A 13173-nucleotide genomic window follows, 5' to 3' on the forward strand; every position below is an offset into this window, starting at 1 on the left:
CCTCCGAGCTGCCAGACTCCCTCCTGCCTGCTCTGGGGCTTCCCTGTGCAGCCACTGCTGATTCAGGACAGCGAGGGACTCACCCTGCTGGCTTCAGCACAGCCTCTAATCCCAGGCTTAACTTTAAGCCCAGGTTTGGGGTCCCACAGAGGACAGTAGTCACACAGCCCAGCCGAGGTCACCGCTGAGTTATGCTGACTCTTTCCAGGGATGGGGCAGGGTGGGGTGTGTGTGGGTGTGTGTGTGTGTGCACGGTTTTAATTAGTGCTGTTAAATTGCTTAAATCCACACCTCTGCAGAATTTTGTTAACCAAAACTAAGCGTGGAGGCTGCAGGGATAAGGACCATTTATAGGAAGCATCACTTACTAGTTTTTGAGAAAGAAAACCCTTGCTTGATACCAGACTAAGAGCTCTTTCAACCCTTGGTGACAGTGTTCCACGTTAAAAAGGCTTTTACTGAGGTGCTTGATGTAGCCAAACACCCCACTCTGCCCCACCACCAGGTGCTCAGTCCTGTCGAAAATATTTGGGGACAGGGACCACATATTTGTGAGTCTGCTTAAAAGACTAAAATACCTCCTTATCTGGAGGCCAAACACACAGATACAGCCCAGGTGCCATGGGATGGAAAGGGGTGATGCAACTTGGATATATCTGCATCCCTGGCAAGGAACAGCCCCCAAAACTCAGGAAAGCAGGGTGACCCCCCCCCCCCCCCCATATCCCACCATGCAGGGATGCTGGGTGACCCCCCCCAAACCCCACCATGGAGACGTGCTGGGTGATCTCCCCAAACCCCACCATGCAGAGATGCTGGGTAACCCCCCCCCCCCCGCCAAACCCCACCATCCAGGGATGCTGAGCAGTCCCCAGACTCCCAAATCTGGTGGCACATGTGGCACTCACCTCCCCACCCACCCCAGGGTGGAATTTGTGAGCAAAGACAGGAACGGGGTTAAAAATAGCCTGAAGCCAAGAAAACCTGCACAGACAGGGAAGTGAGAGCCCCAAAGATAGTGCTCCCACTCTTTCACATCTGAGCTTTCAGTAATCACAGCTGCTTTCACTTCCCCTTCGCCCTCCGCCTGTTCCTCTGACGCTGGGTTTTGGTTCCTCTCTGCTCCCCCATCACCCTCCCCCTTCGGAGGCCAAGCCTTCAAAGCACTTCAGCTTTTATTTCCCTGGGGTGCTGCCAGTTCCCATGTCCCGGCTCTGGCACGACAGTGCCCTCCGAGGAGCTGAGGATGTGACAGGGATGTGAAGTGATGTCTCTTCCCTGCAGTGATCCGGCTTGGATGGGTGCTCTGGGAGAGGATGGATGCTGGGTCAGGGGAGGGAGAGAGAAGGGTGAGGAGTAAGAAGCAGAGCAGCTGGAGCTCTCTTTCTCCACAGCTTTCCCCAGGTATTTGACTTCCAACAAAGCCCCAGCAGACCCAACAATTTAATGCTGATTACTTTTAAAGAGCCGGCCCAGAGAGGCGGTGCTGGAGGGACGCGCTGGGCTTTGTTCTGCTTTGGCAGCGGGAGTGCCGCTGCGTGCAAGGGTCAATATTGACTTTGTGCCGAGGTAACTGGCTGGGTTCACGGGCTGCAGGTATTTGGGTGCTCCGGCTGCACCCTGCCCGCACCCTGCCCGCACCTCAGCAGCTTTTTCCCGGCACCAAGAGCGATTTGCTATCAATGAAAACTGCTGCTGTAAATAACATCCACCCAGAACATCTCAGAGCACACTCACCCCGAGGGTATGCAGGATACGGACTCCCTGGGGATGCTGCAAGAGCGGGGAGCTCCCCGCCCTCAGGAAGGATGTTCTGGATGGGAACAGGGGGCAGAGGTCTGCCTGTGTGTGCCTTGGCACATCCCAGAGCTGGAATTCTTTCTGATAATGGCCGTGTTCTTTCATCACAGCCAAATTTTGCTGCCTTTATAAAGGAGCTGTGTTTGCCAGGATGGCAAACGTGGTGGGTTTGCACAGGGGGCAGCAAGAACCAGGTCAGGGCTTTCCCTGCCACCCTCATTCCCACTGGTGAAGGAAATCTCTGCATGGCATTGGCTGCCCAAGCCATGTGCCCAGCAGGCACACGGAGCTGCCCAGCAGAGTAGGGGGACAAAGGGACAGTGCTCCCCTCAGGAGCTTGCTTTGGGATGGCTGGCATGGCTCCCAACCCCACACTGGTTCCTGATCCTCAGGGAAGCAGAGCAGTGCTCTGGAGCCTCGGGAGCACAGTCAGCCCAGTGCAAACACAGCAGCTTGGGCCATCAATTATCCCCAGTTAGGAAGTTTGGCTGACCCATGTCCATGGAGTTTATCTGGAGCCATCCCATGGCCTCAGGCTGGCTGCAGTGCATTTGGGGGACAAGAGCCCCTGAAGCAGGGATGGGAAGCTTTCAGCTATTTTTTCAGGCACATGTTCTCATCTTGCCCCTTTTTACGTCTGATCCTCTCTCCCAGGGCTTTTGCCAGCCACAGGCTGGGCTCTCTACCAGCCACATTCCTTCAGGTTGACGTGGCTTTTCTTTCCTCCCTCATCCTTATCACACTGGAGTTCATGAATCATATTTCTCCTAAACTATAAACCACCCAAGCACCCTGTGGAAATGAAGCGAGACAGAGCAGAGCCAGGCCTGAGGGCTCAGGCTGCTCTTGGGGGTACAGCTCTCCTGGGGAAAGGCTCTTGCAGCCATCCAAGGAGCCCTAGAGGAATAAATCCCTTTTATAAAGCTTTTATCGCTGTGCTGGCCTTCCTCCAACTTGTTTTGGCACTGCCTCTCCTGGCACGCTCACCCAGTGCTGGAAGAAGGATGTGGGGGGAATTTTCTGGATACTCCTGTGGGGAGTGGGGGGACAAAGAGTGACTGGGGTGCTCTCCCCCCACAGCTGGCAGTGGCCAATGATGACCTGCCAGGGGTTGAATGCAATGGGACAGGGGATTGGGAGTACCCAGGCACTCCTTGATTTCAGACTGAGGGGTCTTTGTGATTACACTTGCTGGAGCCTGATTTTAAGCCTCATTTTAGGAGTGTCCATGCAGAGCCCATTTCCCTTTAGGATCCCAGGAGCCTGTGGTCAAGAGTACATTCATTTTATCTTTACTGTGATGACTAAAGTGACCTTTATTCCTCATCTCCCTGGACAGCACAAAGGCTTTTTGGTCATTCTATCCCCTTTATCCCATTTTCCCAGAGAGTCAGAAAAGAGGTATAAAACCAAAGCCAGCATTCCCAGAGAAAAAAAAAACTCCATCCCCATCTAAAGGACATGAGATCCCATGAATAAAACCCCAGACAGAGGGAAAACCCCAGAGACCTAGGAGGGTACTGCCCCATCAGATTATTTCAGTCCCCTGTGCATCTCTGAGCCTCCCAGCTCCAGGGAATTCAAGCTCTAATTAAGCTCAATTACTCCTGGAAACAATTTTCAAGCACCCATGGAGGCAGGTGGCCAGGGGAAGAACCCTGCACCTGCAAGTTTTAATTGGGAGCTTGCCCCACCAAAGTTAAGCTATCTGTGTTGCTGGTGCCAAGGAGTCTGTGCCCAGCCCTGCTGGTCTTTTGGCAACCACCTTATCACCAGTGAGGGTCATGCAGCTGCTTCCCAGCATCTCCCAAGTCAGGAGGGCTGGCCAGGATAAAAAATTAAGCACATGGAAAGCAAAACATGAGGGCAGAGGCTGGAACCACCACTATCCTTTGGATCACCTCCCTTTTCCACCATCCCTCCTCTTACAGGAGGAAGATTTGTTTCTCATGGTGTTGTTTTGAACCCTGCCAGAGCAAGGAAAGGAAAAAACCTCCCAACACCTCCTGTTCTCACTTGCCACCGCTGATCTGTCACCCTGTGGCAACCCCTGGCCTCCCTCAGTGCCTGCCTGGGCTGTGGTTGGGGACAAAGCCACTTCCTGCCACCTCACGTGCTTTGGGGATCTGGAGTGGGTGGCATCCCTGTGCCCAGGGGGGCAAGAGGTGTCAAATCCGGAGCCCCGGGGTGCAAAGCCACAGCACCAGGTGCACCACGGAGACACCACTGCTCAAAATCTAAATATTGGGAGGTTTTGTCACTTTTTTCAGATGTTCTTTTCCTGCTGTAGGCTTCCAGGATGGAGGAGTGGGATGGGACAGGCATGTGAGATGATGCAATTCCCATCCCAAGTCAGGCTGGGGAGCCAACTCCTGATCAAAGCCAGACCAAAAGAGCACCATGGCATCTCCATCCTTCTGTGGTGCTCCCTAAATCCAAGCAGTAAAGGAATCCCATGGAGTTTGGGATGGGGGAAAGCAGCCAGAGCCAGGGATGCTGAGAGGCATGTGCAAGCCCAGGAAAGGAGGTGGGCTGCTGCCTTTGCTCAGCTTTTGTCCTGGCTCTTTACCACTCCCAAGCCATGCTGAGAGAAACAGTTTTAAGCAGGATGAATGAAATTGCAACACAGCAGGATTCATGGGAGTGCTGCCTCGGTCATCCGACAGTTTCATGGGAAAGTGAAACAAAAAATCAGCGTGTGGCTCAAAAAGAAAAGCTGAAGGAAAAGAAAAAGCTCATGGGAAGTGTCTCAGGCCTGCCCTGTGAACCTGGGTCACAGGCAGAGCTGTGAGGGATGGAGGCGGAAGCCTGAATGCCCTGAGGGATCCATCCCTCAACACCTCTGGGTGACCTCACTGACTAAGGAGAGCTTGGCAGTGCCTATTGCCCAAGCTGGCACAGAGCCCTGGTTTGGAATCAGGTCCTTCATCATCACCCCAAGCCTCATCCTAGAAAAACACTGTCCCAAAGTCACCTCCTCAAGCAGACAGGGCTTTCCCCAGCTCTATTCCTGCTCCTTTTCCACAGGGAGCAGCTCCTGCATCTCCCTGGCCACGTGTGGGGGCCTGTACCTGTGCCAGGCTGGAAGCTGCTCCTGCCTCCCAGAAGGAGCTTAACTGTTTTTCTTCTATTTGCCCTGAAGGAAAGGTGGTTTGGGCACAGGTTTATCCCAGCCTGGAAAGCTATCACAACCTGCTTCCAAGGAAAAATCACAGCAATTGTACAGATCACTTTTCAACATTTCTGGAGCAGCTCAAGGCAGCAAAGCAGGCTTGGAAGAGAGGAAGGCTCTTATCAGGAATGTGGTGTTTTGCCCTGGACTAGAGGAATCTCTATTGGATTTTCTGTGCTGCCAAGTCAGGGAGCAGAAGAAGGGATAAACAACTCCAGGCACAGGAGGTAGCTAGGACAGATCCCAAGGACAAGTGCCAGTTGTAGCAGCCAAAACACACATTGTCCTGTGAGGAGAAGAAACACCATTCACATCAGAAGTCATGGAAGCCAGAAACATCTCTGCTACCGTCAGTGAGCTTAAGGGAATGTCCTCTGAGAGGCTGAGAACATGAGCAAATGATGCAGGTCACTCCATAAATCCTGGCAAAATGCAGAAGCCACAGCCACAGCACCACTGTGTGAGCCACAAGCTCTGCTCACACCAAGATCCTTCTCAGAAATTGTGACTATGTGGATTTCTGTCAGTGGAAGAGCCAAAACAGGAAAGGTTCAGAGGTTTTATTTGTGTGGGATGGGTAAGTTAAGCAAACCTAACCTAGTGACCTCTTCCCTCATGCACAGCAGGCTGGAGGTTTCCCTCACTGTCAGGATGCACATGCTGTACCCAAGGCCTCAATTTGTTTGGGTTTAGTCAAAAATGAACTCTGTAGGTCAGCAGTGATCTGCTGGAGCAGTATGTTCCACAGCTCCCAGTCCTCTCAGCAGCAAGATCATGTTCCCAAGGAAAGGCTGGACTGGGGGAGCCCTGCTTGGTCTGGCCCACAAGGGCACAGGATTTCCCAACTTATTCATGCCAGGCAATAAATTTTCAAGCTGAAAAGGTCATCAAAGGTGAAGTTTCACTTCATTCCCATGGGAAACATGCAGTCTTGGCTTTCCATGAGGGCCTGGCCTGCTTGTTTCCTGACTGGGGCACCCAGATGGGCAGGAGGCACTTTGGAATGAGGTTGATATCTGCATCCCTCTCCAGACAACAGTTATAAAAGGACTGCAGAGCTCCTTTCAGTCAATTTTTTCTCTGATAAAACCCCTAAGCAGACACAACTTAGCAAAGATACTGGCCAAAGCAGTTACAAGAGTCAACTCATCAGGGGAAGGATTAAAAATTCTTTTTTTATTAAGTTCCCAGAGGGAAAATCTGTTTGGACAGTGACTCCTGCTGGGAGGAACATGCAGCCAGCACAGCTATGGACCAAGCTTTAGAGAGCAGGAATGGTCCAGGAGACACTTGCTAGAAGGGACTGCAATTACCCTGCACCAGAATTTGCAGGGCCTTTTCCTCTTTAGAACCACAGGAGCTCAAGCATCTTCTGCAGCCTGCCCAGAAAAGAGCAGGTGTGAAGCACTAGGGGCTGAGCAGCCTCAGGAACAGTTACTCCCAAAATACCACAGGGTTTTCCACACTAAAGCAGCACATTCTTGGCTCTGGTTTTTGAAAGTCTGTGGTGAGGTACCACATTTCAGTTTGGCACCAGCTGGAAGACAACCGTTGGCTCCTTCTGTTGGAGAGCAGCTAAAGGTATGCATGCCATGGTACCAGGGCAGCTGAGCCCAGCTTCCTGCTGGCTTTATCTCCAAACCATCAGGAAGGCACAAAAACCACCATTTACATGCCAAAACATCAGCTCTGCCTTGGCACATCCCGTTCTTCAAGGATCCTTTTAACTCTTTCCACGATGGTCCACACTTCTGCCATGGCACCTCGGCCTGCAGGGCAAGAGCAAAACCACATGGTGAAATCCAGGCTGGGGGTAACCTAAAGAAAGTGTGTGGAGCAAAATTCCCTATCTCACCTCCTTTCTCCAGGGTATATTTCAATCCAAAGTTGTGTGGTTTCAGAATCTTTCTGAAATAGTTTTTGCCTACACAAAAGATTTGACAAATCCATACCATTCCCATGACTCTGCCTGGGAGAAAGGACCTCCATTAGAGAAAGCTGTTGTGGATTCCCACCAGCCTGAATCCTGGGAGCAACTCTTGGAGAGGGCTGAGTGCTGGACAGAACAAAATTGAAAGGTTTTTTCTTTGGGCCTGGTTATCTGCCAGATGAACATCTAATCTATGTTGTGCTGCTGCTTTCCTTTGAAGCAGTTTTAAACTCAGGTTCAGAATTTTAAAGCCTGAGATTATTAAATCACCTTGTCTAACCTTGTGTGCTCAACTCAGCACTGGGAACTGAGGCCATTCACTCTTCTAATTTGCCTGGAGCTGAGGAAAGATGCTTCTCCCACAGGTATTTGTCTCCTGGAAGACTGAAAAGGAGTCTCCCTTGGTATTTTATCCTGCTGGCTAATTGATCTCATAAATTACTGCTCAGCAGAAATTAGTTCTGGGAAATGCTGTTTTCATCTTTTTCAGACCTATAAATCCCAGGATGTCTGGAGCATCCTGTGGACAAGCTGCAGGCAGATTTGGACCCTTCTGCTCTGCTAAGCTCAGGGAGAAGAGCTGCACCTGACAAGAGACACTTTTCTGCATGGTTTGGCAGAGCTACACCCTTCCAGAACACTTCCAAGGCCTGCCTTCTTCCTCCACCATCCACTACTCCAACATCTCTGGCAACTCAGTGCTGGATTTTGAGGTTTAGCAAAGCAAACTCTTACAGCACAGCTCAGGCCTACAGGTGGAAATCTGCCAGTGTGCCAGGCTCTAGAAATCCAGCCAAGGATGATGAAGACAATGGCAGTGTGGAAACTATCCAGTCAAGAAACTCAGTCTGGTATTCTAACTCTTTTAGCTGGACTTTCTGTCTAAACCCACACTTTACTAAAGGAGAAAAATTCATCAGATAAAACTCGGAGGCAGTAAGGATCTGGTGTATTTCAGGTGAGATTCAACCACACAGGGTGAGGAAGAGAAACCTCCTAGAGCAAAACAAACCACAACATCAACAGACAAAACTGGTGCAAACTGAGTCTCTCCTGCACCACATGTGTGAGCTTTGCTACGTGCTGCTTGTGTGGAAACCAGGGAAACCCCTGCATGGATGGAAGCCACAAAACCAAAATGAGTGTGGAAGAGGCTGTGGGGTGAAAGGCCTAAGAAAAGGAGAAGAGGTGAAAAAAGTCAGTTGTGGAGACAAGTTTGGTCTTTAGAGAGATGGAATCCATTAGTGCCCTGCCATAATCTCTCTACAGGATGCCAGGAGAAGTGCTGTTGTTTTCCATCAGGAAGATCTTGTTGGGAATTGACTCACAAGCACAAGTGGAGTCCAGTCAGATGAGGCTGCTCCTGCCATCCCTGCATCCCTCTCCTCCAAGCTCCTTCAGGAGTTTGCTCTCACAGCTGAGACAGCTGAGCTGGACATGAAGAAATTTGATGTCATCATGTCTAAAATCCCAGTGGAAGGCTAGTCATCTAGGATATTTCAACTGATGTCTCAGTTACTTGACTACACTTACCTAACTGTAAATATTTTTCAGTTTTCAGTTCCAAAAGTACAAATCCAAGGAGGCATTGCACCTACCTAAGGAGTCCAAAACCAAGCCAGGCCTAGAATTTAACCATGAGAGACATTTTAACAGCCTGTCTTTGTCACAGACAGTTTATTGGACTGACAGGGTGGTTAAAATCCTGCTGGAGCCAGGGCTGTTACATAGAAGTAGGTGCAGGCTGTGGCTGGAACTAAGGCACATTTTACAGAGATTTGCCCAATGAAATTTTAATAAAAAAGCAAATCCATTCATCCAAGTGGTTTGTATCAAAACCCTTCCCAAAAGTCAAAATACCTCAATTTAAAGCAAGCTACTAAAACTCAAATGAGAGCATTATTTCTTAACACTGCAAGCTAAATGTATTCAGTATGCACTTCCTCCACACCCCTCTTTCACTTCACAGAACTCTGGTGTCAAAACCCCAAATCACAGCTTGTTTAGAAGGCTAAAAAGTAACCCAGGCAACAACAACAACAAATGTTAAATGTGTGTCCAGCTACACCCCCAGCCACATCTGCAAAGGGCTTTTCTCACTGTCTGCACTCAGGGACAAGATTTAATCCCAATGATGGAACTGACGTGTCATAGACATATTTTATGAAAAATCCTTTTGCTAGGATCTTTTTCTCCTGAGAAGCTGAGAGGCCTGAAATGTAAACAATAATTATCTGCTGCTGTGGAATGCAACAGGTGCATCTGTGATTGGTCTTATGTGGTTGTTTTTAATTAATGGCCAGTCACAGTCCAGTTGTCTCAGACTCTCTGGTCAGTCACAAGATTTTATTATCATTCCTTTCTATTCCTTGCTAGCTTTCTGATGAAATCCTTTCTTCTATTCTTTTAGTATAGTTTTAATATATCATTTTCTTTTAATATAAAATATATCATAAAATAATAAATCAGCCTTCTGAAACATGGAGACAAGATTCCCATCTCTTCCCTCGTCCTGGGACCCCTGCAAACACAGCCACACTGAGGAACTGAGGCACAATGAAAACAGCCCCCAGTCCCAGCAGAGGGCAAAGTCAGGACACCCAAATACCAGGCTGGTGAAGCTTGCCACAGGAACCTTCCTTCTCTGTGATCTCCCCTCTTCCTGAATGGGCATTTCTGTTAAGTATCAGGCTCAGCTGGAAGCTCTTAAGGCTATTTAAAAATTAATGATGAGGGATAACACGGGGCAAAGCTTCAGCTTTGGCAGTTCAACATCTCTGTGGCCACACAGCAAAAGGCAGCACAACCCTCCAGGACAGGGCAGGGAAAGGGGCAGGAGCCAGGAAAAGGACTGACCTTCATCTCCACACACCAGTTTCTTCACCACACAGGGGATCTCCGTGTAGCCAAAGGCCTTGAGCTGCTCCACGTGGCGAGCTGTGATGGGATGCTCCCACATGGCCGTGTTCATGGCTGGGCAGAAGAGCAGGGGCTTGCTCAGGTCCCACGCGCGGATCACACACGTCTGCAGGAGAAGCCATGGCGGGGCTGGGATCTCCTCACTCCTTCCCATCCCTTTGCTGCACCTTTCCAGCCTGGCTGCTGTTTTGTCAGCACAGCTGGACTAACCCATGGGCTGAGATTAATTTGCAGCACATTCCAGCCAAGCTCATCTCTGACAGGCAGGAAAGATGAGGGAGGCTAGGCAGAGGATAAATCCCACCCTGCTCCAGGCAGCAGCCCAGGCAGAGCAAACCAAGCTGGAAGAGGATGTGTACAGACTGTGGGATACAGAGGAGCTGAGAGGTGGCCACAGATCTTACTGACTACAAAGACACCCCCGGGGCAACACTTCAGATAACAAAGCTGAACACTGAAAGTTGGCAATGAGTCTTTCTGACATGAAATGCCAGCTGGATCCATAACTCCCTGTAAGGGAAGCAGTGCTGCTTTCAGGATACAACAGAGGAGAGCACTAGCACATATGGGCTGCTGCAGGAGATGCTGGCAGGTTACAAGGCATCTGGCAGCTCCTGTGTGCTACAGGCAATCAAATTTGACTCCTCAGCACCTCCAGATAATCCAGGAACACCTCATCCCCTTGGAAAGACAATGCTGGTTGCTCTTAGTGCAATGTCCATTGGATTCCCCAGGCCTTGCAGCATTTCAAACAAAGGAGCTTCCAAGGGAGCAGCTCTGATCACAGAGTCTTACAGGAACCCTGCCCATCCTTTTTATACCCTGTGACTTGAACCCTTCCCAGCACAAGGAAATCTGATGAAATCTGTTCTGAGCTGCCAACCAGCACCTCCAGCACTCACTTCCCTTTCCTGGAGCTGCCTCTTCCCTTCACAAGGCTCTCAAAGATTGGCAGGAGCCTATGAAGCCACACATCCCTGACATCCATCCTGAGCTCTTCCCTCTGCACACCCACAAGGGACCCAGAAGGACAAGACATTGCTTGTCCCTCCCACAGATCTGCTCTGGGTGGATTTTGTTCATTTATATGCACTTCTTACCCAAAAGGCTGTAGGTCACACAGATCTGCAGCTTCCTGAGACCTTTTGTGGTTAATGCCTGGCCACAAACTATTCAGCCCCACTGAAGGTCCCCAGCACCCAACAAAGAACACTCCCTTTAAATACACTTTCTGATTAGGCTGAAGAGCTCAAGAGCCCTTTAAATACCAAGAAACAAGCCTGAACAAGCAAAATCCTCTGTAGCTGAGGCTGGGAGGTAAGTGGGCATGAGCATGTCTGAAAGTCTGTGCTGTGTTAGGTGAGGGAGGTGGTGAAGTAGCAGGAAGTAAACAGTTCTATCTGATCTCACAGGTGTCTTTCCAGATTGCATTGAAAAAAATGTAGAGGAACTCAAAAGGGAGTGAGTGTGTGTTTGTGTGTCTGAGTGACAGAGAGAGAGGATGGAGGCAGAAAGAAATACCACCTTCCAGAAAAAGCAGGGAACACAAAGCAGGGCTGGGAAATGAGATGAGAGGCTGAGAGAACTGAGGAGTGGGAACAGATTTCAGGCAAGAAAGGAGAAGGAGCAGGGGAACCATGCTGGGGAAGAGAGAGACAAGCAGATGAAAGGGGAGCAGAATGTGCAAATCTCACTGTCGGTGATGCTGCAGAAGCACCAAGGTTCCATGGAGGCAAGGTCAGGCAGTGCTGAGGGGTGGCAGCAGTGGCAGGCAGAGCCTGGGTACTCACCAGCAGGTTGTCACAGATGCCATTGGCGACCTTTGCCAGCGTGTTGGCATCCAGAGGTGCCACCACCATGAGGTCAGCCCAGCGCCGGAGCTCAATGTGCAGGACGGGGTCCGAGCGGCCCTTCCACAGCTGTGGGGGACACGAGGTGGGCAGCACCAAACCCTCACACACCTCATCCAGCCCACCCAGGAATCACAATTCTTGATGGAATTCCTGTGGGATTATGCTTATGGAATTTAAGGGATGGCAGTGGATCAATGGATAGGGGGATTCTTTCCCCACAAGACAATTAACACATCTGACAACCACAGCAAAGAGCTGGTTTCACCTCACAGCAAAGAGCTGTCCCTATCCATGGCATTCCTTAGCTTTGTAATTATTCCTAAGAGCTCCATTCCTCAGCCAGCTGAGCCAGGCAGGCCCAAACCAGGGGTACATTTCCTGGGAAACTCATGTAATTTATAAGTTTCACATTGATGTGAAGCTGCCCACTGGCTTCTCATGAGGTACAGACCCCTAAACGAACACGTCGCTTTTAATTAGGATGCACAACCCTACTCACACTCAAAGCAGCAAAGAGAACCCTCCTAAGTACTGCAAGAAACAGTGTCCTGTTGCCTTTCTCCACGATGGATGAGGTTTATCCAGTTTGGCACTTCTCTCCTCTCTTGGCTCTCTGAATCACAGAATGGTTTGGGCTGGGAGGGACCTTAAAGCTCACCTTGTCCCATGGGCAGGGACACCTTCCCCTTGACCAGGTTGCTCCAAGGCCCATCCCACCTCTGAACACTTCCAGGGATGGGGCAGCCACAGCTTCTTCTCGACACACCCTTGAGTGATTATTTCTGTTTTCTCTAAAGCCCTGAATTGCTCAAGAGAACCCTGGTTTTAAGAGCTCAGTTAACTGGGAAAGAGTCCTGAGAAGCAGCAAACAGCATCAGGTGCTTATTCCCCAGAGGAGACCCAACCACAGGCCAGCAGGGGCTCTGTCAGGGCCACAAACTGCTCCTCCTCTGAGTCACGGGAAGCCACAACAAAAAGGCAGCACCCAAAAAGCCGGGGCTTCCTGAACACCTTTCCTACCTCCTCCACTCACTTCTATCCTTTCTGGCCATGTTATTGTCAGAGTGAAGGATCTCCCAAAGAGATGCTGAGCAGGCTGTCACACTGAGCCCAGAGGAGGCCATCAAGCTGATCACAGGGATGGAGCAGCTCTCCCATGAGGAAAGGCTGACAGAGCTGGCAGTGTTCAGCCTGGAGAAGGCTTTGGGATGATCTAATTGTGTCCTTGCAGTGCCTGAAGGAGCCAGCAAGATGGAGGGAGGCTATTTACAAAGGCCTGGAGCAACAGGACAAGGGGAAATGGCTTCCAGCTGCCAGAGGGCAGGGTTAGATGGGATATTGGAAGAAATTGTTCCCTGTGAGGGTGGTGAGGCCCTAGCACAGGTTGCCCAGAGAAGCTGTGGCTGCCCCATCCCTGGAAATGTTCCAGGCCAGGTTGGATGGGGCTTGGAGCAACCTGGGATAGTGGAAGGTGTCCCTGCCCATGGCAGAGGGTAGAA

The 13173-nt window shown here is 50.4% G+C and overlaps 1 protein-coding gene across 6 annotated transcripts in view; it reads right to left on the bottom strand.

Annotated features, from left to right (window-relative positions):
- Positions 1-13173, bottom strand: part of PPCDC (phosphopantothenoylcysteine decarboxylase) — a 34816-nt gene that overhangs the window by 13149 nt on the left and 8494 nt on the right. For 2 of the 6 annotated variants that reach the window (XM_077185571.1, XM_077185572.1), the window contains exons 4-5: positions 11612-11740; positions 6122-6741 (exon numbers count right to left, since the gene is read on the bottom strand). In XM_077185571.1, the coding sequence (XP_077041686.1) occupies positions 6397-6741; positions 11612-11740 (474 nt within the window). In that variant the 3' untranslated portion in view covers positions 6122-6396. Of the gene's footprint in view, positions 1-6121; positions 6742-9758; positions 9928-11611; positions 11741-13173 lie in introns of those variants that run through there. The other 4 variants (XM_054642111.2, XM_077185573.1, XR_013184154.1 and 1 more) reach the window with 4 other exon arrangements.

This window comes from Agelaius phoeniceus, chromosome 13, assembly GCF_051311805.1.
Source record: "Agelaius phoeniceus isolate bAgePho1 chromosome 13, bAgePho1.hap1, whole genome shotgun sequence".
In the NCBI taxonomy this organism is placed as follows: domain Eukaryota; kingdom Metazoa; phylum Chordata; class Aves; order Passeriformes; family Icteridae; genus Agelaius; species Agelaius phoeniceus.